The sequence below is a fragment of the Myodes glareolus genome, chromosome 12 (assembly GCF_982192425.1).
Source record: "Myodes glareolus chromosome 12, mMyoGla1.1, whole genome shotgun sequence".
Classification (NCBI taxonomy): Eukaryota; Metazoa; Chordata; class Mammalia; order Rodentia; family Cricetidae; genus Myodes; species Myodes glareolus.
In genome coordinates this window covers 17,857,675-17,883,474 of record NC_142037.1, presented here as the reverse complement: position 1 = coordinate 17,883,474, position 25,800 = coordinate 17,857,675, and the positions used below count along the sequence as shown (strand labels likewise).

General features: G+C 38.8%; 1 protein-coding gene across 2 annotated transcripts in view; it reads right to left on the bottom strand.

The window, feature by feature from the left end:
- Rnf212b (ring finger protein 212B) overlaps positions 1 to 25,800 on the bottom strand; it is a 53,532-nt gene that overhangs the window by 13,615 nt on the left and 14,117 nt on the right. Inside the window, exons 5-11 of one of the 2 annotated variants that reach the window (XM_048444782.3) lie at positions 17,256 to 17,371; positions 15,909 to 15,969; positions 14,775 to 14,803; positions 13,045 to 13,091; positions 12,814 to 12,856; positions 12,585 to 12,645; positions 12,164 to 12,212 (exon numbers count right to left, since the gene is read on the bottom strand). In XM_048444782.3, the coding sequence (XP_048300739.1) occupies positions 12,164 to 12,212; positions 12,585 to 12,645; positions 12,814 to 12,856; positions 13,045 to 13,091; positions 14,775 to 14,803; positions 15,909 to 15,969; positions 17,256 to 17,371 (406 nt within the window). The remainder of the gene's footprint in view (positions 1 to 12,163; positions 12,213 to 12,584; positions 12,646 to 12,813; positions 12,857 to 13,044; positions 13,092 to 14,774; positions 14,804 to 15,908; positions 15,970 to 17,255; positions 17,372 to 25,800) is intronic. The other variant, XM_048444793.3, reaches the window with a different exon arrangement.

Here is a 25,800-nt window from a genome sequence, read left to right as displayed (position 1 = left end):
AAGACCAAAGCTAAGAGTATGTATAAATGACATTGTAATTGAGGGATTATTAGACACAGGGATGGATATAACTATAATTACTCCAGAATCTTGGCATCCAGATTGGCCTCTTAAAGAGGCAGATATTTAATTCCAAGGAATTGGAACCCTATTTTCAAGTAAAACAAAGCACAAGGTAGGTTTAATGCATAGGGCCAGAAAGACAGTAAGGAAGGCTAAGGCCATATGCAGCTAATATTGCAGTGAAGTTATGGTTCCATGACCTATTGCAATAATGGAATACCCAGGTTAACATTCCTGCAGTCCCCAAAACTCATTTTTCTGGAAAGGATACTATAAATGAAGATCACCACCCATTTAGGCTGTACAAGAACACAAAGCAACTACCAAACCTTCAGAGGTACTGACAGCCTTGCCTTTAAAATGGTTAACTGAGAAAACCATATGGATTAAACAATAGCCTTCAACAGAAGACAAACTTTAGAACAGCTGGTACAGGAGCAATTAGATGCTCGCTATATTGAAGAATCAACCAGCCCTTGGAATTCTCCTGTATTTGTTGCTAAAAATAAATCTGGAAAATGAAGAATGGTGACAGATCTAAGAGTTGTCAACAAGGCTATCCAACCTATGGGCCCTCTACAGTCTAGAATTTCTCTTCCTTCTCTGTTACTAAAAGGATGGCCTCTTATGGTTATTGATTTAAAGGATTATTTCTTCACTATACCTTTACAAGAAAAGGATCCAGAAAAATTTGCTTTCGCAGTGCCTACTTATAATAATTCTCAGTCTACTAGGAGATACCAGAGGATCATCCTCCCACAGGGAATGCTCAATAGTCTCACTCTGTACCAAAACTTTGTAAATCAGCCACTGGAAATAATACGCAAGCAATTTCCTAAATCTATAATTTACTGTTATATGGATGGCATTTTGTTATCTGACTCAAATGCAGATACTTTAGAATGTTTGAAGGAGTAAAAAAAAGTTTTGCCTAAATGGGGATTACAAATTGCTCCTGAAAAAATATAAAGAGAAGATTCTGTCAATTACCTAGGTTACAAAATAGATTTACAAAAAATTAGAACACAAAAGGCACAAATTAGGAGAGACCAATTACAGACTCTTAATGACTTTCAAAGATTGTTAGAAGATATTTCCAGTCAATGACCGGCTGTTGGGCTAACACCTGACCTAATAGTTCATTTAAACAAAACATTAGATGGTGACAAAGACTTAAATAGTCCCAGAGAATTAGCAGTTGAATCAGAAAAGGAATAGATTGTTGAAGAAAAATTACAGGAGGCACATGTAGACAGAGTGAATACAAATCTTAATTATATTCTAGTCATGTTGCCTTCCAGAATTTTCCCTACAGGAATTTTAATGCAAAGGGAAGATATTATCCTAGAATGGATCTTTTTACCACATAAACTAAGTAAAAAATTAAAAGCTTATGTGGAAAATTCTCTGAATTAATTATAAAAGGAAAATTGAGACTTTGTCAACTAGCAGGTATAGACCCAGCAGAGATTATAGTTCCTTTTATGCTGATGAAATAAAAAAAATATGGGAAGACAATGAACTTTGGCAAAGAGTTTGTGCTAATTTTTTTGGGAAAATTAATAGCAATTATCCCAAAAGTGAAGGAACTAACCTTATAAAGAAAACTTCTTGGATTCTTCCCTGAATTGTATGTGATGCTCCAATAACTGGAGCCCATACATTTTATACAGATGCAAATAAATCAGGGAAGGAAGGTTACAAATCAGAATGATTAAGTAAGGTGGAAAAAAACCCTTATAATTCTGTCCAAAAGGCAGAATTATATGATATTCTCATGGTACTAAGGGATTTTAAAGAATTTCCTAATATCGTTAATGATTCACAATATGCAGAAAGAGTTGTTTTGCATATTGAAACTGCTGAATTTATACTAGATGATATAGAATTGACTTCATTATTCATACATGTTCAAGATATAATCAGGAATAGGCTTTGTCCCATATACATAACACACATCCGATCCCATACGGGTCTGCCAGGTCCTGTAGCACAAGGTAATTCAGAAATTGATCAATTATTGATTAGAAGAGTGCTGAAGGCCTCAGAATTTCATAAGAAATATCAATAGCAAAGGTTTAAAGAAAGAGTTTTCTATTACATGATAACAAGCTAAGGAGATTATAAAGAGATGTTCTACTTGCTCTTTCTATAACCAAACATCATTACCAACAGGGAGTAACCCAAAGGGTACTCAAAGGAATGAAATATGGCAGATGGATATATTCCACTTTATAGAATTTGTAAAATTAAAATATGTACACCACACCATTGACATCTATTCAGGTTTTCAGTGGGCAACTGCCTTGAGCTCAGAAAAGGTTGATTCAGTAATCACACATTTATTAGAAGTTACAGCTATCATATATATATACCTGCACAAATAAAGACAGACAATGGTTCAGCATATGTGTCTAAGAAAATGAAACAGTTTTTTGCTTATTATAATATAAAGCATATTACAGGTATGCCAAACAATCCTACAGGGGCAGGCAGTTATAGAAAGATCAAACCAAACTATAAAGGATGTGCTAAACAAACAGAAAGGGATGGAAAATGCCCCCAGAAATAGATTATATAATGCTTTATTAACCTTGAATTTTCTTAATGCTAATGAGAAAAGGACAACAGCAGCAAAGACACATTGGATAATAGAAAAAACTTATGAATTAAATCAGTCAATATATTTCAAGGATGTGCAGACCTCACAATGGAAACCAGGAGATGTGCTACATTGGGGAAGGAGTTTCATTCTAGTATCACAGGAGAAGAAAAGCTATGGATACCATCAAAATTGATAAAGATTCAGTTTGAAAAAGAGAAACCTCTTGAGAAAGAGAAATGACAGCTCATCCACAGAGGTAACAAATCATACAGGTGATAAGAAAACCTCATAAGAGTTGGGGCAGGGTTATGTTCTTGTCTTTGCAGGAAAATATTCATCTTCAAAGAGTGCAGAGACCTTAGACATGTAGATGCCTAAAGATAAAAAGATCACTATTCAGAAAGAATCAACAAACAAAAGAGAAATCTGCCTCATGATGATGTATTATCTGCATGGCAAAATTTGATTATTTGGGCATGTATATACATCCCTACTTAAAAATAAGAGCTGGCTTTGGAATTGGACAATTGCTATCCTTCTCTAAATCCAAGCATGTTGTTAAAAGAAAAATTCAGAATTTCTGTCTCATGTCAAGAGCCATCAGGTATGGGACAGAAAGGAAATAGATTTTAAGAAAATATTTTACTTTTCTCCATGCCCATTTTGTCTATATTATATCTTTCGCTGAATATGTCTATATGAATAATGTTTAAGTTTTCCACAATGGACAGTAGATTTTTCTGCAAAAATTTTTGAAGCTTCCAGGAAGAAGATGGGGCCCCACAACTCCACCTGGTTGATATGACATCATGATGCTGATAGTGCTACTATGAGACCGTTTTTTGGGTACCAGCTACAGAAATGTTGCACCTTCTTTTTTTTTTTTATTTTTTTTTTATTTTTTTTATTTTTTTTTTAAAACATTTATTTATTTATTATGTATACAGTATTCTGTCTACATGCATGCCTAAAGAGGGCACCAGGCCTCATTACAGATGGTTGTGAGTTACCATGTGGTTGCTGGGAATTGAACTCAGGACCTTTGGAAGAGCAGGCAATGCTCTTAACCACTGAGCCATCTCTCCAGCCCCAATGTTGCACCTTCTTACAACATTCTAGCCAGAACTACAAATAAGAATTTCAAAACAAGCAAACAAATGAAAAGACCCTATCAACTACTCAGAGAATATTTGTAATTATACAAAGCAGCAATCTTGAAACTTAACCATCATTTTACTTTTACAGGATCCCATAGAAAAAACATTGTCCTCATGACAGCAGGAAGCAATTCTCAAAAGCAATGTCCCATCTCCCAATAAAGTTTGTCCTCACGGTTTGAGACATTTAGGGGTTTATTATTACTTGCATAGGGTTGGAAGTTGGGGTGGAAATTATGTAGGCCTAGAGATCTCAAAAAAAAGGAAGATTGAATGGGATAAGAGGTAATTTAGTGTGAACTTATCACACTAATAATAGTGATAATAGTGAGTAATAGAGTGAATACTTGTGAGCTATTTATTATTTATGGACAATTTACACTGGTATAGTTTCTTGTATATTAATACAAGTTCAAATTATATTTGTTATTATTTCTGTTTATAATATTTGTACACCTATGCAAATTATTTTGGCATATTATATGCATGCATGTTTCTACCTCTGTTTAAGACATTTTGTATATTGATACAATTTCAGGATATATTTATCATATTGCATTATACATTTCTACCTCTGATCAAGATACTTATACGCTGTTTACATTTTGAGGTCATTGTCCTCCTTTATTGCACAGTTGTTTAAAGATTGTTTAATATTCTGATATGAAGTCTTAATCTTTAAGTTATATAGGCATTAAGTATTATAGTTCAATAGTCATTCATGTTTGTTATACTTTTAGTCAGACTAATTAGGTTCTTTAGATACATAGATTGTATTGTACATAGACAGGTAACCTTCAACCACTTCAAAGATCTGTAGAACATGGCATTTAAATAACTTAGAATTCTGTTGACATGAGATACGATTGCTCCTGGCAGCACCGATCTATTTCTGAGAGAGTGTTGAGCACCAAAGACACTACACTTGGAGTTTGTCTTCTCCTTGGCACAACTGATCTTTGGGCAAGAAACTGCCTATACCTTGGCCACTGACAAAGTGCATGATGTCTTGACTGTACAAGCAAGATACAAGAAAAAAGATTGTCAAATCTTGCCAAGACAGGGTAAGATGGTTTTAAAAACTTTCCTGCCTCTGGAAATGATCTGCCAGTTACTCTAGGCCTTAGCCAAAATTGGTTGCTTCAACACTGCATATGAGACCTTGGGTGATTGCTCAGGCAGCCAGTTGTCTCTGTCATCTACTGCACATTTTGGAAGCTGCTTGATTGCACTTCCTGCCTACTCAAGTAATATTATCTCCCTTCTCAGGCCTTTGATGGGGTTGAAGATTAGATTGTCGTAGTTACCATCCTCTTATGATCTAGCCAAGCCATTTCCAATACAAGACTTTATTAAAACATTTAGCATATGTTCCTTGCTTAATATTTTTTATAGGTTGTAATTCCAATCTTATACTTGATATCTGTTCCTAGTGTATATAGTTTTGTATTTGACTTGGAACTCTCTTATTTTAAAAAAAGGGGGGGGAGTGCTGTGGGAGCTCCTTCTGCTCCTTTAGCCAATAGCCTTTAAGATACCAGTCCACTTGGGCATGGTCTCTTATACTAAAAATGCAGCTGTAAAACATGCACTCGCTCTCTTGCTTCCGCTCTCTTGCTTCCAGCTCTCGCTTCCGGCTCCTGTTCCCTGTTCGTGCAGAGGACTGTTATCAAGAACAGTGATCTGTAAGTCTCCCCTAAATAAATAACCCTTTATTATTCATAATTCTGAACTAGTGTGGGATTATTTTGTGACTTCCGCCATCATCAATGCCTCCCTCGTCTAGCTCCATGGTGCTCTAAAATCCAACAGGACCTAATCATGATGAAAACAGGTTGAGAGTCACTAAAGGGAAGGAGTGGAGTTAAGAGTTCTTTGAAGCTGCCATCTCTGTTTATATGTTCCCTAGCACAGATGTACATATATGCATGTGCATGCACATGTATGTGGAGGCCAGAAGTTGATGTCAGGTGTTTTCTATTGCTCTATACACTTTTAAAATTACTTTGCTTTTGTTTTTCAAGACAGGGTTTATCTGTGCAGCCCTGGCTATCCTGAAACTCACTCTATAGAACAGGCTGGCCTCAAACTCACTGAGATCTGCTTGACTCTGCCTTCTGACACTTTTTTTTCTAGTTTTTTGAGACAGGGCTTTCCTGTGTAGCCTTAGAACCACTATCACCTAGTTGCTCTGTACACTTTTTTTTTAAGATTTTTATTTATTATGTATATAGTGTTCTGTATGCATATATGCCTACTCATCAGAAGAGGGCACCAGATCTCATTAGAGATGGCTGTGAGCCACCATGTGGTTGCTGGGAATTGAACTCAGGACCTCAGGAAGAGCAGTCAGTGCTCTTAACCTCTGAGCCATCTCTCCAGCCCCACTCTGTACACTTTTTAAAACAAGGTCTCACTATGTATCTCTGACTGATCAAGAGTTTATAGGGATCCAGCACTTTTGCTTGCTAAGTGCTGGGATTAAAAGTGTATGCCACCTCACCTAGCCAGTACCTTATTTTTTTAAAGGTCTTTTAAAAATTATGCATATATTTGCATGTGAGTACAGGTGCCAAGGCATGGGATCCCCCAGAGCTGGAGCTATAGATATTTGTAAGTTGCAGACCTGGTACGGGTGCTGGGAGTAGAACCCTGGACCTCTCCAAGAGCAGTATGAGCTTTTAACCACTGAGATACCTTTCCAGCCCTAGTACCTTATTTTCTGAGAAAGTCTCTCCTACAGAATCTGAGCTCATTAGTTCTGTTTGTCTGTATAGCCAACCAGTACTCCCTGTCTCCACCTCCTCAGTGTTGAGGCTACAGACACATACCTCTGTACCTGGATTGTACATAGGTACTTGGGATTCAAAGTCAAGTACTCATGCTTGCTCAGCAGGCATGTGACCAAATGAGTCATCTCCTCAGGCCCTCAAAGCTGCATTGTTAGACAGCTGCCATTATTTGAACTGGTTTGGTTCCTTGGAAGACCTCACACACAGGACTGTAGTTTGATGCAACTTAGAACTAAAGGTTAAGCTCAGAGCTCACAACACACCAGCCTCTTCCCCAGGAATGTTTGCTGAAAACAAGGCAGTTGGTTTGGCTGCTTGAGAAGATAATTGTTAGTTGGGGCAAAGAATAGACTTAAAGACATAAAGGAAAATGGAGGAATGAGATATCTGTGGGGGACTCTGAGGCATTCCAACACATGCCTGGCATCTAGTTCCAGGACTGTGCACAAGAGCAGGAAGCAGCTGGAAAGGCCTAAGCTCTTACCTTGAACTAACCTCAAGGGCATACAAAAAGAAGGCCTCAAGAAACAACTGTCAGTTAGATGACTGAATGCTAAAAGTTGGCAAACTATGTTACATAAACAGGAAAGATTATGGCCTGTATAAATAAAAAGTAAATATCCAAGCAGTGGTGGTACACACCTTTAATCCCACCACTTGGGAGGCAGAGGCAGGTGGATCTCTAAGTTTTAGGTCAGTTTGGTCTACGGAGTGCGTTCCCAAACAGCAAGGGCTACACAGAGAAACCCTGTCTTGAAAAACAAAAACAAAAACAAAAACCAAACTATAATAAAAATATTTGCTTAGCTACACAGATCTTAGGGTCTGAATGCCTGGGTTTGATCCAGAGAACTTATGGAGAAGGAGAGAACTGACTCCCAAAGTTGTCCTCTGGTTGCCACATGTGTGTTCTAGCCCTAGAGCTCCTGCCCCTGCCCCTCCCTCATATAATAATAATATTAACATGCTTAAAGAAAGGATGAGAATAGTGCTTCATGAAATCAAGAAAGAAAACTGTATAAAAAAGAATCAGTATGAGCTGGGCAGGGGTAGATGGCTCAGTTGGTAAAACTGTGTAAATATGAGGACCTACATTTGGAACCCCAGAACCCATGCAAAACCTGGGCAAGGCATTGCAGTATGAGCCTGAAACCCCAGCACTGGTTGGGACCAGAGAGAGTTGGGTCCTTGGGGCTCTGAGGCCAGCCAGTCTAGCAGAAGTAGCAAGCTCAAGTGAGAGACCTTGCCTAACAGATGACAATGAATGGTCTCCACAAAGCTCAGGGAACGTGAGGAAGATGGGATAGTAACATGCAAGAGATGAAGGATGGGAGGGGTGCTGTGAAGTGCTGTCTTCTGGACATGCCATGGGCCACCGCATTCATGAGCTCCCAACAGCTATCGTTTACCCGGAAGTAAACAATTCTACTATGGATAGGGGAGGGTTATGAAACCTCACCTCAGCAGAGGAGTTACTGGCAATTGAAAGGGTGTTATTTTTTTCTTGGGTGGTTGTGGCTGATAGATTGCCTATGTTCATGCAGGCAAGACTCAGTGGATTATTTTTTTTAAAAAGGGAAAGAAAAAGAACATGTAGGTGGGAGGAAGGAATGGGCTGACCTGGGGATAGGTATGGTAATTTTTTTCAAAAGCTGGGCATGGTAGGACATACTTTGATCAGAGTCCTGAGGAGGCAGAGACAAGTGGATCTTTGGACTTTGAGACCAGTCTGTTCTACTGAGTGAGTTCCCTGTCTCAAAAAAAAAAAAAAAAAAGAAAAAAGGAAGAATGAAATTAAACAATTAAGGTGGATGGATCAGTGAGATGGTTCAGTGAGTAATACACTGATGCCAACCCTGATGATCTAAATTAGATCCCCAGAACCCACATGTCTCAAAAGTAGTCCTCTGATCTACAGTTATAGTGTGACACATTAGTACCCACAAACATATGCACATACTAAATGAATTAGTAAATATATTCTAAACATTTTTCTTGGGAGCAAGTGTTGAAACAGAGTCTCTCTATGTAGCCCTGGCTGTCCTAGAACTCCTTCTAGACCACAGAGATCTGCCTGTCTCTGTCTCCTAAGTGCTGGAGTTAAAGGTGTTCGCTAACACACCCAGATAATAAAGCATGTTTTAAAATGAGATGGACAGTGATTGAGGAAGACACCAAAAGTCAACTTCTGGCCTAAATAAATAACAAAACCCTGATGTTCTTTATTTTAAAACTATCCCTAGAACTGAGGTCCTTTATATGTAGGACCCAAACATTTGAGAAGTGCTGCTTTACACTTGGATAGAAAAGGAACTAGCAAAGGGGAAGTCAGGGAAGTCAAAGAGAAATTTGAAATAAGAGTTGAGAATTGGTGGCATATGCCTTTAATCCCAGCACTCGAGAGGCAGAGGCAGGCGGATCTCTGTGAGTTAAAGGCCAGCCTGATCTACAAGAGCTAGTTCACGACAAGCTCCAAAAGCTTCAGAGAAACCCTGTTTTGAAAAACCAAAACCAAAAACAAAACAAAACAAAAAAAACCCAAAAACCACCCCCCCAAAAAAAAGAAAGAAAGAAAGAAAGAAAAGAAATTTAGAATAAGAACAAAAAGTGAAAACTGTTTCGAGAAAGGGAGAAAGGGAAAACGATCAACACTGGAAAACTGATGAAAGTCTTGTGGAAGAAGACTAAAAATTTTTCGGTGAATTTTGTAGTTTGAAGTGAAGTTGAAGGACAGAGGATAAGTGAAACACTTAATTGATACTGGAATTTTTTTCAGAAGCAGGCTAGGCGTGGTGGCAAATTCCCAGAATCTCAGTACTTGGGAGAATAAGGCAGAATAATTTTGAATTCAGGGCCAGCCTGGGACATACAGTGAGACCCTGTCTCAAGAAACAAAACTGGCCAGTTGTGGTGGTGCACACCTTCAATCCTAGCACTCAGAAGGCAGAGGCAGAGGCAGGTGCATCTCTGTGAGTTTGAGGATAGCCTGGTCTACATAGTACATTCCAGGACAACCAGAGCTATGTAGAGAAATCTTGTATTGAAAAGCCAAAAACAAAGCTGGCAGAGTGTCCAACACCATTTAACTTACAAATGAAAGAAAGAAAGAAGAAAGGAAGGAAGGAAGGAAGGAAGGAAGGAAGGAAGGAAGGAAGGAAGGAAGAAAGGAAGGAAGGAAGGAAAAGGAAGAAAGGAAGAAAGAAAAAAAGAGTACTCTCTGAGAGTTCCCTATATTTTGCTTTTTGTCACAACAGCCAATGATTAATTGAACTTTTTTTTGAGACACAGTCTCAAGTAGCCCAGAATGCAGTCAAAGAGGACCTTGAACTCCTAATCCTCCAGCCTCAGTTTCCAACGGGAGAAAACCAACAGTGCTGTAATTGTAGGTATGTGCCACCATATCCACTTTATGACATGCCGGGCATCAAGTCAGGGCTTCATGTGTCCTAGGCAAGCACTCAACCAACTGCACTACATACCCTTTCCCCGGCAAAGATCTTAAAAACAGCAAGAAGAAGCCACTCATCACAAATAATACTCAGCAAGATTAGCACTGATTTTGTCATCAGGCATACCAGTGACCAGAGAGCACTCAGAAAGTTCCCAAAGATTATCAACCAGAAATTTATATGTAACGGTACTACCTTTAAAACTGGAGGAGGAATTAAAATATTCCTACATAAACAAAAATTTAGAAAATAAACTTATTACTCTTAAACTTGCCTTATAAGATATACTAAATGGAGTCTTTCAGGCTGAAATAAAAGGACACTAATTAGTAATTCAAATGCAGAAAGAGAATTATATAAGTAAATACAACAAAAGATGGTTTAAGTACAATTTTCTTGGTAACCTCCCCATCAGATTTAAAAGATGACTTAAATAAGGCAATAATTTAAAATTTGTGTTGCTGAGTATATTCTACAAAATTATGACATTTTAGTGTAATGTTGATGTTAAATGTGATATTAATTTAAACCTCGTTTTTGAAAATTTGTTAGTTGTATTCTGAATATAGTAAAAGAAATAACAAGGGAGCTAAAGTGCTACACTATAATTTATTAGTGCTATACTGCAATAGATTTAACACAAAGGAAGGCAGAAACAAAGGAATTAATGATGAAAAAGAATCTGTCATACATAAAAGAAATAGCAAAATGGCAGTTCTTTCTTATCAGCAATTACATTGAATATAAATGTATTAAAGTTTCCAATTAAAACACAGAAAATCAGAGCCAATGCTACTCAAGCCTGGTGACATCCACCACCTGAAGTGGAAGGAGACAACCAACTCCACAAAGCTCTTTTCTGATATCCACACATGTATCATGGTTTGGTATGTGTGCATATGTACACGCACTAAATTAAAAGTAAAAATTTACAGAAACTCAAACAGGCTGGGGATACAACTCAGTGGTAGAACATTTGCCTACCATATATTTGATCTCCAGCACTGATTGAAATGAAGGAAAAAAACAAATGAAGGAAGGAAGGAAGGAAGGAAGGAAGGAAAGAAAAGGAAAGGAAAGGAAAGGAAAGGAAAGGAAAGGAAAGGAAAGGAAAGGAAAGGAAAGGAAAGGAAAGGAAAGGAAAGGAAAGGAAAGGAAAGGAAAGGAAAGGAAAGGAAAGAATGTGTATGTATCTCAGTGGGAGTATCCTTGAGGCCCCAGATTCAATCTCAGCACCACATACACACAACACGGTCCATAAAGAAAGTAAACAAGAAAGGGGGGGTGACTGTACTAGTAACAGACAAAACAGACTTTAAGAAAAATTATTACTAGAAACAAAGCCCATATTTTTACCCTTAATGCACAGGGAAAAGCCAATTACTTTTCAAGGTTTGGAACTGATGTTTTCTGGGCTAGTGAGATGGCTGAGATAAAGGGCTGGCTGCTCAAGCCTAATGAGCTCAGTTTGAGTTCTGGAACCCACACAGAAGTAGAAGGAGAGCACTGGCTCCATGCAGCTTTCCCTCTGATCTCCACATGCATGCCATGAAGTAGATGTAGAAATAAGTTGCCATTGACATTTGGTTAACTTTTTTTTTTTTTAGACTTAATTTCTATTGCCATCTTGTGGCAGTTTTGAAAACTCAATTCAGTTAAGTTATTCTCATTAGAGGTTTTCTTTTCCTTCTTTTTAAAGTTGTGTGTGTGTCTGTGTGTGTCTGTGTCTGTGTGTCTGTGTGTGTTTGGCGCGAGCTGTTACACAAGTAAAGGCAAGAAGACAATTTTTCAGTTGGTTCCCTCCTTCTACCTTTATAAGTATTTGGGGGATCAAACTCGGGTTAGAAGGCTTTCACTCGTTGAGCCAAGTAAGTCCCCACCCAGCTTTTGATCAGGTTTTCAGTGACTATTCCTCATCTTTTTGTTTTCTCACTTCCTGTTTCAGAACATAAATATTATTACTTGAAGCATGTTTCTATACCTGGAATCATTTTCCAGAAAAAGAAAACATCATTAAATTGTGCATAGAATATTACAAATTTCTAGTCTCTGACCAGAATATGCCAGCTTCAGATACCTTCCCCTACCCTCTCTCACCAGTGTAAGAGTCTCTGGAAATGCTCCTTTCCTGCAGGCCTCTGTGTCCCTGACAGAAAAATAATGACCATGAATTACTATGCCCTGGTTCTTAGATTCCTAACTCCCCACTGTTTCTCCATAACATCCATCACACATATATTGTTCTCCCAGGTTGTGCGTATTGCTCTTAAGAAGGACCTATGCTCTATTACTTTCAAATTGAACATGACAGATACGTGCATTTTTCTTGAAGGCTTACTCTATAGTCACCCCTGTTGGTTCTGTGTCATTTCTAATATTTAGTCTCCAAAATGTACTCTGCTTGGCATGAAAAGATTTGTGACAAAACCAATACAAATTTAAGATTCTTGATTTACAGTTTTGCTTTCATTAAGCACTAGAAGCCTTAATATAGAAAAATACTGTGACTATTACTTACCTGTTCCACATTACCAAAGTCAGTCACTGTATAGGGGATGGACTCCATAGAAGAAGACCGACTATATAAAATGAGACAAAACAAGAACGCAAAAAAAAAAAACACATACAAAAAAACTGGTGTGAAATGTGACATGGCAGTAATTCCCTTCAGTACCACTGTGAGTTACCTCATTCATCTTTCAATTTTCTCAACCGTTTCAATGTTAAATAATAGGCATTCTACTCACCTGACCACTTGGCTGCTATGCTGGGAACTGGGTCGTGGAGCAACTGAAAGAGCACAGAGTAAAAGAAAAATTGCCATCAGTGGTGCATTGTGCCTTGTCTGGTTATATCATGTTTTTCACTCTATATGTAACATTAGCAAAGTCATATTATGGTCTCTGGGAAAAAAACCAACAACTTCATGAGGAAAAGATTCATCTCACACAAGTAGCTGGAAAGAATTGGTTTTTCACCTGATTGTGATGGGGAAGTAATTCCCACTGGTCGAGGTGTGGTTAATCTACAAGGAAACGAAAAGAAAAGGCAGCTCAGATCTCATCAAGCAGAAGCAAAGCCACAGTAGAGAATCAGTCAGTTACTGAGTATTCAAACAGAAGCTTTGAGGCTGGAGAGGTGGCTCGGTAGTTAAGAGCAGGTACTGCTCTTGCAGAGGGCTTCAGTTCATTTCTGGCTGCTCACAACCACCTTTAACCCTAGCTCTAGGGGACCTAATAATCTCTTCTGGCCTCTGTGGGCACACGAGCATGCGCACACACACAGGCACACAATTAAAAATAAAATCTCTTTTAAAAGGTGGGGGAAGAAGGAAAAGGAAAGAAAGAACAAAACAGATGCTTCTTCTCTAAGCACAGAGTACTTACTCCCTGGTAGTACAGGCATCATCTCAACACACAGAATTGGAGCCTCCATTTTGATGTCTCTTTACTCTCCAATTCCCTAGAGGAACCTTCCTCTACTTCTCTCTCATTCATAATGTAACTCTGGGGTCTTTTCTTCCTTCCAGTAGCATCTTACCAAATACTCTCAACCTTATATCTACTGATTCATTCATCTACTCAGTCATCCAGCCATTCAGCCAACAAACATTTCTATGTCTATGTCCTTTGCCTTGAGATTAAAAGAATTAGCTATGAGAGATTCATAGGCTACTAAGAGAGAAGACAGAATCAGGCCTGGATAGAACCTAGTGACCGACTGCTTGTTTAGCAAAACTGGAGATTTAACACTCCAGCACCACAAAGAAAAAGAACCGCATCACAGCAATGTTTATATATTATAATGGATATAAAATACAGAAATTTGAAAGAAGACTATGTAGTAACTTCTGAGACTGCAAGAGTGTTATATCTTTTGAATACACTCACCATTAAAATATTTAATAGCACAGACATTATAAATTAGAAAGACTTGGTGTTGTGTACCTAGTACTTAAATAGATAAGCAGTAAGTACCAAATGAATATTTACTGAATGAACAAATACCAACTCCATTTGATGCAGTCATTACAGAAGTGATACATGTTAGATTTTCGACGGATTAGTAGGGATTCGTATGACAATAGTCACAGGTGAGACAATCAAGATTTCAAAGCCAGTCTGGGTAACTCAGTGAGACTGTTTTCAAAATGATCAGTAAAAAGTGGACCAGAAGGGCTAGGTAAGAGGGCATGGTGGCATAAACCTTTCATCTCAGCACTCAGGAAGCAGAGGCAGTCGGATCTCTGTAAGTTCCAGAGCAGCCAGAGTTACACAGTGAGATACTCTTTTTTCATCACCCACCCCTCACAAAAAGAGTGGAGGAAGGAGGAAGCTCTTGAACAAGAACACTAGCTCAGTGATGAAGTATTCAAAAACCCTAGCCCCATAGAGCCACAAAACAAAACAAAAAAGATTTCATTTCTATCAGAGAGTCAGAAAAGTAAAAGATAAATTCACCAACCATTTTATCTATCTTGGAACCCACACAACTAGAAGCCAAGAAAAAACAGCCAAAAGCTTCCCTACATAAGATAATGGTTAAGGATTAAGAAAAGTGAAATGCTAGGTACCCTAAATTGATCACTACACACTGTACACATATATCACACATCGTTGTACATACACATACAATTGTACAACTGAAAATGTTTTGAAGAACAAATCAGAAAATTTCAAGGTAGAGGACCACTGCGGTAAGAACTGACCTGCTTCCGTAGTAGCTGCTTGGCGATCCCTGTAGGTAAAAACACGGAAGTGAGGGAAGCTATACTTAAAGGCTCTAATAAATGGCTATCAGTATTGTTAGATAATTTACCTGCAAGCTCCCTTAGCTAAGGCTGCCAACAGGAGGACAAAAGTGTTTCTTATAAAATTACTAGCTCTGAGAGAATAAAAATTTAGCTTTTCATAAGAATATACTGAGGAGCTAGTCACATGGCACATACCTGTAATCTCAGCACTAAGAAAAGGGAGCAGGAGGCTCAGGAGTTCCAGACTAGCTTTGAGTATATAAAGAGTTCAAAGTCAAGTCCAGTGAGACGGCTCAGTGGGTAAAAATGCTTGCTGTCTAAACCTAACCTGCATTTGATCCCTCATTCCCACAGTGAAAAGAGAGAACTGACTACCTAAAGTTATCCTCTGACTGCCAACTGTACTTACACACACATTACATATCACATACACATCACACATATTACACACATTTTGATATACACACACTAACAATAATAATAATTTTTAAGAGTCCAAAGCCTAGACTATTTTAGAATCAATCTCAAACGAAACAAAAATGTCAAATAGCAAGGAAAGGGTCCTGAGGCATCCTGAACTTCTTCAAGACAAACGTTAAGTAGAAATATACTTTTTGGTGAGAGCTTCCAATCAGTTATAGCATGATTCACTGAGATTTCAGAGTGAGTCAAAAATATTATAGATGCTCTCAACTCTCCATGATCTTCTGTACCCTTATTCATTTACTACAGTGTATTTATTGTGCAAACACTATGAGTTTGCTGGGAAGCACTGTTTCATATAGCCACCTAGAAAGATGGACAAGGTAGGAGGTAAAATAGTAAAGAGGACCCACTTCAGCTGGGTACAGTGGCATAGGTGGTAGTCTTCACACTGGAGATTGGGGCAAAAGGGTTCTGGGCTCAAAGCCAGGTTGAACCTGGTAAGTTCAAGGCTAAGTTCAAGGCTAGCCTAAACTACACAGTGGTAATCTGGGAATCTAGCTCAGTAATAGAGCATTTACCTAGCATGTGCAAGGCCCTGAGTTTGACTGATGCCTAGAAACACCAAACCAAAACAAGTAAATAAACAAAATCTATTTTATTCACCTTTAGGATGGCTAGAAATTTCTTCAGTTCTCCATTCTCCTTTCTCAAGACTGACAGCTCTCTAGGAAAAAGATGGAAACAACCAGTCCCAGGTCACTAGGACAGAAATTATTACTCTTATCAACATCTTAGTGAATGCTTACCGAGAGGTGTTTGCAGACATACAAGGAACTTCCATCAGAGACTGGTGGTTCAGGGAGAAGGTGGCAGGGCTTTGATAAGCAATCACTTGGTATGACTTCAAAGGGTTTTTATATGGAATTCTATTTGCTCTTCATTCACACTCTTGGACTACTGGTGTCTAAAGTTTCCAATAACTTCGGCTCCGAGAAGGCTCAGTGGGGAAAGGCCTTGCTGTCACATCTAATGCCTTGAGTTCAATACCCTGAGCGCACACAGTGGAAGGAGAAAAACAACTCTTTTTTTTGTTTGTTTTTTGTTTTTGTTTTTCGAGACAGGGTTTCTCTGTAGCTTTAGAGGCTGTCCTGGAACTAGCTCTTGTAGACCAGGCTGGCCTCGAACTCACAGAGATCCATCTACCTCTGCCTCCTGAGTGCTGGGATTAAAGGCGTGTGCCGCCACCAACTGGCTGAAAAACAACTCTTGTAAGTTGTCTCTGACCTGGCATGCATGTAAAGGTCAGAGGACAACACACACGGAACATTAATAAAAATAAACATTAAAGAAAAAATTTAAGTTTTTAACAAGGATTGTCTTCAGTTTCATATTTCTGAAATACAACCCCTCCAAAGAAACATTTTAAGTATGTTACCAGTGTGAGTCAGCTATATCTGACTTCACTGAGGAAGAACAGCTAAAAGGTAAAAAGGGTCCTTGGAGTGAAGACAGAAAAAAATTAAGAGAGACCAAGGGGAACGACCAAAAACTTGTACCTGACTTTGTGTTTGTTTTGTTTTTTAATTAATTTATTTTTATTTTATGTGCATTGGTGTTGGGTTCTCTGGAATCGGAGTTACAGACAGTATTGAACTGCCATGTGGATGCCGGGAATTGAATTCAGGTCCTCTGGAAGAGCAGTCAGTGCTCTTAACCACTGAGCCATCTCTCCAGCTCCCCACCCCACCCCTTTTTAATTTTTTGAGATGAGAGTTTCTTTATTTTCCTTGGAACTAGTAGACCAGGCTGACCTTGAACTCACAGAGATCCCCCCCTCCCATGCCTCTGCCTCTCAACTGCTGGAATTAAAGTCATGTGCCATTACCAGGCTGTACCTGACTTTCTTAAAACAAACATGAACACTCAGGGCAATTTTCAGTCCTTACATCTGGAAATTACTACAGCTTTATGAAAAGAAAGAAAATGTGCTAGGTCTTACTCGGTACTTACTTGTTCTGGCTAGTCACTGTTTGCTGGGCCTCCTTTACAGCTGCTTCTAATTTTGTAATTCTGTCCTTATAAAAAGTGATAAGAAGATCTGTTTGTCTCTTCTGGAAACGCCACACCTACTAGGAAAAAGAGGTCTTTAGCATATACTTTTTATTAACTCCTTCCTATTGCTTTTGACAACAAAGATAAATCCACTAAATCATAGTCTAGAACTGCTCTTTTTATCTTAGAAGTTCTAGAATAACTTGTGACTTCCCAAAACTAAAGAATTCAACACTAGGGAGAACCAAAGTTTTCCATTTTAGGACATTGGCTTTCTTCTATCTTAGTGGGAATGTTCTAGCATTATAAATATTTTACATACATAAATATATATATATATTCATTTATCTTGAGCAAAAACAAAATACTAGTGGGCAAAAAACATTTTGCAAAATGCAAATATTTTCAAAGTGAAGGATAATTAAATATGGCACACATAATAAAAGCAAACACTTTTCAACCTCCTAATTGGCTCGAACTTACCTACTTATTTGATTAATTTAGTTTCCACATTTTTAGCTATTACAATGTATTTTCCATAATTCACAATCTCCACTACTTGAAGGACGTTTGTGCTGTTTCAATGAAGGATGAAGATGTGACCAGGTGTGATGCTACACACCCAACCCAGCACTCAGGAGGTGAGGTGGAGGCAGGAGGATAAGGAGTTTAAGGCAAGCCTTGCCTGGCTACATCATGAATCTGAGGCTAGTCTGGGCTGTGACATCTTGTTTCAGGAGGAAGGGCAAAAAAGGAGAGCATTTGTTTCTGAATTTTATTTTTTTCCTCATTTGTTTCAGAATATAGACACTCAACTTTATCTTTTGTGTTATTTTTACCATTTGCTACACCAATGTACCCATCATAGGATTGTTGAATCAGATAAAGAGTTAATATTTACAAAGTGTTTTAGCTGTGTCAGGTTCTATTTTGAATACACAGCAGAATTTATGTTTCATCTGCTTTCCACTGTTCAGACTATAAACCCTCATCTAAGTGGTTGTTTATGAAAGTAAAACATCTATTTTAGAAAACTGATCAGAACAAAAGCAGAAAAAAGTCACTTAGAATCTTAGGAGTTATCTGAGATGATGGGAGAAGGTGTTTGGAAGTAATAGTTACTATAAATAGATGTAATAAGACACAATATCCCCAATATTCTAGTTCTAGCTGTGGGATCAACATGGGATAAAACAAATTATAATGCATTTAAAATCTTAATTGAATTTGGTAGCTCATGCCTACAATTTTAGCCCTTGTGAGGCTAAGGTGGAAGTTTTAAGGTTGAGGCTAGTCTCAGTTTCATTAGTAAACTGCAAAGCAATGTCCTATTATAAAGACAGGCAGGTCAGACTAGTGAGATAGCTTCAGTGGGTGCTGTCAACCCTTGAAGACCTGAATTCAGTCCTGGGAACCCACATCATAGAAGGAAAAACAGACTCCTGAAAGTAGTCATCTGACTTCCAAACATGTGACATGGCATGTACATACATTAGTGGACACACACACACACAGTACACACCCCTTAGTTGCTGTTCTATTGCTGTGGAAAAGACACCATGACCAAGGCAACTCTTATATAAGAAAGCATTAATTGGGAGCTTGCTTACAGTTTTAGAGGGTTAGTCATAATCATAAAGGCAGGGAGCATGGTGGCAGACAGGCAGGCATAATCTGGAGAAGCAGCAGTGTTTTACATCCTGATTCACAGGCAGCAGGCACAGAGAGACAGAGAGAGAGAAAAAAGGGAGAGAGAGAGACACAGAGAGAGAGATACTGCACTGGGCCTGGTATATGCGTTTGAAACCTCAAAGCCCACCCCTCAATGACATACTTCTTCCAACAGGCCGTGTACACTTCAACAAGGCCACACCTCCTAATCTTTCCAAGCAGCTCACCAAGTGGGGACTAGACATGCAAACAGATGAACTTTAGGGGGCTATTCTCATTCACACCACCACAACATTCATTCACACAAAATTCTAAAAAATTAAATACACACAATTAATTAAATAGCTTAATTAATTAAATAAATTAAATAGCTGGGTGATGGTAGTACATGCCTTTAATCTCTGCACTTGGAGGGCAGAGGCGCATAGATCTCTGAGTTCAAGGCCAGTCTGGTCTACATAGTGAGTTCAAGCCAACCAAAGTTACACTGTGAGATCCTGTCTTTTAAAAAAAAGTATATAACTTAAGGATACTAACAGGTTTTTTGTTTTGTTTTGTTTTGACAGCATTTACTAAAGGCTTCACTTTTATGGAGTTTCAGATACCCAAGGTGCAATGTGGTTTGAAATATTTTCAAATCAACCCTCATAGTGCTTGTGTTTAAGTAACCCTTACTGTACTTAAAATGATGCTGGCAATTTGGATATACCAACAGGAAGCCACAAAGTGCTTCCTTTAAGTCAAAAGTACAAGATCTCAACTTAAGGGAGAGGGGAAAAAATAATGTGTGGAAGTTGTTAAGCTGCTCTTCTAGAGGTCCTGAGTTCAATCCCAGCAACTACATGGTGGCTCACAGCCATCTATAATGAGATCTGGGCCCTCTCCTGGCATGCAGACATACATGCAGGCAAAACACTGTATACATAATAAGAAAAAAGATTTTGATAAAAACACATCTATCCATGTCTTAATGTTTCTACTGCTGTGATAAAACACCATGACCAAAAGCAACTTGGGGAGGTAAGGAACTTAGCTTACATTTCATATCACAGTTGATCATCAAACGCAGTAGGGTAGGAACCTGAAGGCAGAAACTGATACAGAGGCCACGGAGGAGTGCTGCTTACTGGTTTGCTTAGCCTGCTTTCTTATACAACTCAGGGTATCACCCCAAGGGTAGCACTACCCACAGTGAGCTGTACTCACATTCATCACAAATCAAGAAAATGTACCACGGGCCAATCTGGTGAGGGCACTTTTTCAACTGAAGTTCCCTTTTCCCAGATGACTCCAGCTTGTGTTAAGCTGACATAAAACTAGCCAGCACACCATGAAACTGTGAAGAAGGAAAAAGAAGCACTTCAATTTTTGCATTGTGAATCTCTTATTGGGCCTAATTTACTAATTCAGTTTAACTATAGGTTGATGTGTGCAGAGGAAAAGCATAGCACATATAAATTTTAGCATTATCTGCAATTTCATGAACCCACTGGGGATCATGGTACTCCCTGTGGAGGACTATGTTGGTTATGACTCTTAAATTAGGCAGTACCTCTCTGAACTGAACAGATCCCGAGGAACTGAACAGAGTTGGTGTTAGAGGTAGAAAAAGGCTGAAGAAAACAGAAAAAAGGCAGATTAATACATTTTTTAAAGACAGGGTTTTCTTCATAGCCCAGCTGACCTTGAATTCAAGATCTATTGCCTCAACCTCCTATGTCCTGGAGTCATAAGTATGTACTACTATGCTATCTTCATATTAGTAACTTCAGAGTAAATTTCCTTATAAAGATAAGAGCAGAAGGGATCTCTTTATCATGATGGATAAAACTGGCGTGTTTAGAGTTGGCTATTCTCCCTCTTTTCTTCTCCCTTCAAATAACTTAGTTTAGGCTTGGTGGCATGGAACTTCTATTTGACAGCTCAGTCTAATCCAAGTTTCCTATAAGTTTTATTTAACACACAGAACAAAACTCTTTTTGTTTTGAGACTAGGTCTTATTATATATCCCTGACTATCCTGGAACTTGCCACAGACTAGGCTAGTCTTTAACCCACAGAGACCTACCTGTTTCTGCCTCTCCATTGCTGATATTAAAGGTGTCACCACGGCAGTCAGATAAAACATAACTTTTATTTACTGAGGAGAACAATGTAAAACTTCAGGTCTGAGCTAGGTCTATCAAAAGACTGGAGAGAGTAAATGGAAGACACCTGAATTTTGTTCATCATCTTTAGTGACAAAATACCTGAAATAACTTACAAGAGGGAAAGACTTTGGAGGGGGGCTTATTGTTTCAAAGGTTTCAGTCTATAATTACCAAGTGTATTAGTTATTTTTCTTTTGCTGTGATAAAACACCATGGCCAAGACAACATATGTCAAGACAAGAAATGTATTTGGGCTACTGTTACAGAGGGTTAAAGTCCATGATGGCAGAGGGAAGGCACAGCAGCAAGAGCAGGAAGCTGAGGGCTCATGTACTGAATCACAAACATAAAACTGAGAGAGTGAACTGGGAATGACAAAAGGCTTGAATTTGTAGAGCCTGCCCCTAGTGATGTACTTCCTCCAAGAAGGCTGTATTTCCTAAACCTCCGAACATCACCATCATCTGGGAACCACGTGTTCAAATGTCTGTGGGGGATATTCTCTTTCAAATCACCAAGTAACCTGAGTTTAGTACCTGTGGCAAGGCACAATGGGAGCATGTAGCAAAGGAAGCCCTCAACTTTAAACTGCTGGGTGGTGCGGGAGAATTATCTGTATTCTGTCAATCATATTTCAATAAAACGCTGATTCGCCAGGCAGGCAGTATAGGCAGGAAAGTCAGACAGGAAGTAGAGGTGGAGCAAAGAGACTGGGAGTATTCTAGGAAGCTCCCTCTGCCAGTTCTGCCCAGACCACCGGAGAGGAAAGATGTAAGCTGCCCCGCTGGAAAAGGTACTGAGTCATGTGCTAACGTAGATAAGGATAATGGGGTAACATAAGTTATAAGAGCTAGTAAGTAGCCTGACCTAATGGGCCAATCAGCTTTATAACTTATAGAGATCTCTGTGTGATTGATTTTCTCTGGGACTTGCCGGTTGTGGGGTACCGGGCAGGAACAGAAACCCCAACAAGCCGGCCCTCATGTTACAGCTGGGAAGCAAATAGAAACAAAGGAAGGGGCTAGGGTCTCTATAGTCCCTTCATGGACATGTTCCAAATTATCTAACTTCCTTCTACTAGGCCTCATTTAAAACAAAACACCAGAAAACCAGAATCTTGAACTTTATACAGCTGATAATGACCTTGAATTTCTGATCCTTTATTTTCACTTCCTGAGACCTGGGATACAGATATATGTCACCATGTTCAGTTCTATTGGGTGCTAGGGAGTGAATCCAGAGCTTCATGCATGCTAGACAAACACTATAAACTGAACTACATCACTAGTTCAAATTTTACCCTCTTGAAGGTTCCACATCCTTTGATAGTGCCATAGACGAGTAGTCAAGCCTTTAACATATAAGTCTTTGGGAGACACCAATTTTTTTTTTCTTTTAGTAATTTTATTAAATTATAAAAAGTTTCCATTTACGCCCCTCCTCCCAACGCCCTCCCACTCCCCCCCTCCCTCTCCTCCTCCCTCTTTGTCCCCAAGGGAAGTCAGGGTCTCCTGCCCTGTGGGAAGTCCAAGTTCCTCCCCCCTCACTCCAGGTCCAGGAAGGTGAGCATCCAAACAGACTGGATCCCAAAAATCCAGTATATGCAGAGGAAACCAGTCCCAGTGTCATTGTCAATGGCTTCTCGGAAAGACTGCAGGCCAGCCACATTCAGAAAATCCAACCACATTCAGAGAATCTGGTTGGATCACATGCTCTTTCAGTCACGGTCCATCTGGCCTTGGTAAACTCTCATTAGATCCGACCCCTTGTATCAGTGGGTGATAGTATCCCTCGCAGTCCTTCGAGACACCAATTTCTAAACTGTAATAGACTCTAACAGAGGCACAGCTATGGAAGCAAAGTAGGAGCTCAGCAGATTCATTATAAGATTTTTTTTTGTCTAGTGTTGCTTTCTGATTTTTTTTCACTTATTTATTTTGGGAGGGGGTACATGTGTCCATGAGAAGATAGTATGAAGGGTTCAGTTTTATTCTTTCACCATGTGGTTTCTAGAGATTGAATTCAGGTCATTAGGCTTGGTTGTGAGCCTAGCCTTTAACAGCTGAGCCATCTCTTCAGCCCAAGTCATTAGACTTGGAAAGAAGTGTCCTACCTACTGAGCCATCTCACTGGGTCCCACTGTGGGATATTAAAATAAAAATTTCATTTAAAAGCTAACATGTTTTAGAAGCGAATATTAGTTTATTATTATTATTATTATTATTATTATTATTATTAAATAATTTTTTCTTTCGAGATAAGGTCTTAGAAGGATAGTCTTTGCTGACCTGGAACTTGTTATGTAGACTGAGCTGACCACAAACATGTTGTGATCCTCCTGTAATGGAAGGTATGTGTAACCATGCCTGATAAAAGAGGCTTTCTTTTTTAAAAGCAATTTTACTTTTTAAAGGATGAATTTTTATCTAGTTAAACACTTATTGTCTTTAGCATTTTTTAATGTTTATCATGGCAACCTCATACAATGACAGAAGACCAACATGTACTTCTTGTGAAATGCAATACCACTGATGTTGCCTTGCTTCACATTCCCCTCATCAAATGATGGTAAGTAAACTTCACCGGCCCATTTCTAGGAAACAGACCCAAAGAGCACAGTAAATGATTCCATGAATGCAATAAACAAAATCCATGTTATAAACAATAGGACAAAAACCCATTTTATTCTTTAATAATTAAAAGAATAAACGAGGTGAAACTTCTATTTAAAAAGAAACTTGAAGATGTGCTCTAGAGTTTGAAACCCTCAAACACATGAGGTGCTGAATTCTGCTTCCCAGCTTCTGCAGTGAAGAGGTCACACCTGTCCTAGCCAGTCAAGCCCTCCAACCCCAAGAATCCGCGGGTCTTTGACATGGATGATGTTGGCAAGGAGCTAGTTGACCAAATTGTTTGCAGATATTGTTCCCAAAACTGCAGAAAATTTTCATGCACTGTGTATATGAGAAAGAGGCACTGGATCCACAACTGGGAAGTCTATTTTAAAGAATGTCATTTCCACCAAATTATTAAGAAATTTATGACTCATGGTGGAGCTTTCTCAAATCAGAATGGGACAGGCTGAGAAAGTATTAATGGTGAAAAATTTGAAGATGAAAACTTTCATTTTAAGCATGATCAGAAGGGTTTGCTAAGCATGGCAAGTGCAGGCCCTAATACAAATGCTTCTCAGTTCTTTTCCACAACAGTTCTAGCTCCTCATTTGGATGGGAAACATGGTATCTGGCCAATTAAAGACCAGGTGTATCCTTGGCAGACCACTAGCTGCCATCAATTCCAAAGGCTAAGAATGTTATGAGACAGTATGTGAAACCAACAGTAGAGTTTTCTGGCTTTGCTGCAACACACCTATCTGTGTTCTCACTAATGTATCAGTAAATGCCTTGTTTTATGACTTTGTCCTATAGTTAATAAAACCTCATGCAAACACTTTCACAGGAAAACTTGCCTTTCAGGGTAATCTGAATCTATGTTCCCAGACTGGTCACTCATATTTGTCTCTAGAGTTAACTGTGTCTTATTGCCTTTAAGGTGAGAGCTGTGTTTTTACATTGACACTATAAGTTGATTTTCAGAAGAAAGTAATACAAAGACAAAAGAGTTCCTAAAATTTGTGGCACCATTCTCAGTGACATTAGAATCCAGTTATTCACAGCCTCTTTCAACCATGCCTGACTATGGGTTACTGAGGTAACTTTTGGTGAGTGCCTAAGTTGCTTCAAGTTAAGAGTTGGTTGCCAGAGAAATCACTACTGACTAGAAGGTTAGAACTTTTAGCCCCAATACTTCACTTTTCTCCCTATATCTAGGGATGGGAGAAAGAGTGGGTTCAATCACCAAAGGACAATTATTTGGTCAGTCATACCCAATGAAATGTTCATAAACTAATTGAACAAGAAGGTTTGGGGAGCTTCTGAGTTGCTGAACAACTTAGAAGGTCCTAGGACGATGGGTCTAGAGAGGAAGTTGTGTGCTCTCTTCCCATACTTTGTTCTGTGCATCTGCTCCATGTGGTTGCACTTGAGTTGCGTCCTTTACAATATACTAACAATAAGTATATTCCTGGGTTTTGAGTATAGCAATTAGGAAAGTAAAGGAGGGGTAAGGGGAAGACAGTGGGGCCTCTGAATTTGTAGTTGGCTAGGCCGACATGTGGCTAACACCCACCTAAAGCCCATTAGCTTTGTGGAACTGAGAGCCTGAGGCGAAGGATAAAGAGAAGTATATCTATCCCCTTCTTCTGTCAGTTTTATATCCCACTGTGTTGGGACTGTCTTATTTCTGATCTATGAAATTTCTCACTGTAAGCCTATACTTTCAATAAAATAAAGTTCCAGTTTGGAAAAAAAATATTGAAAACACCTATCTCATGGGAAGTGGAGGCAAGGAGGAACCAGAGTTCAAGGCCAGCCTCTATTACAGAATGAGTTTGAGGCCAGCCTGGGTTACATAAGTCCCTTTTTCCAAAAACAAAAGAAAACAAAGAATTAAATTGACACTTAGTTGGTATCAGAGAACACTTCATATAGGGATATGGAAACTAATACATAGCACAAAGATTAATATTTAATATTTAATTTAATAATTCTCTACAGAATATAGTATACCAAATGCAAAAACTAGAAGTACTAAGATGAATTAAACTAAAAGTTCACCACGACA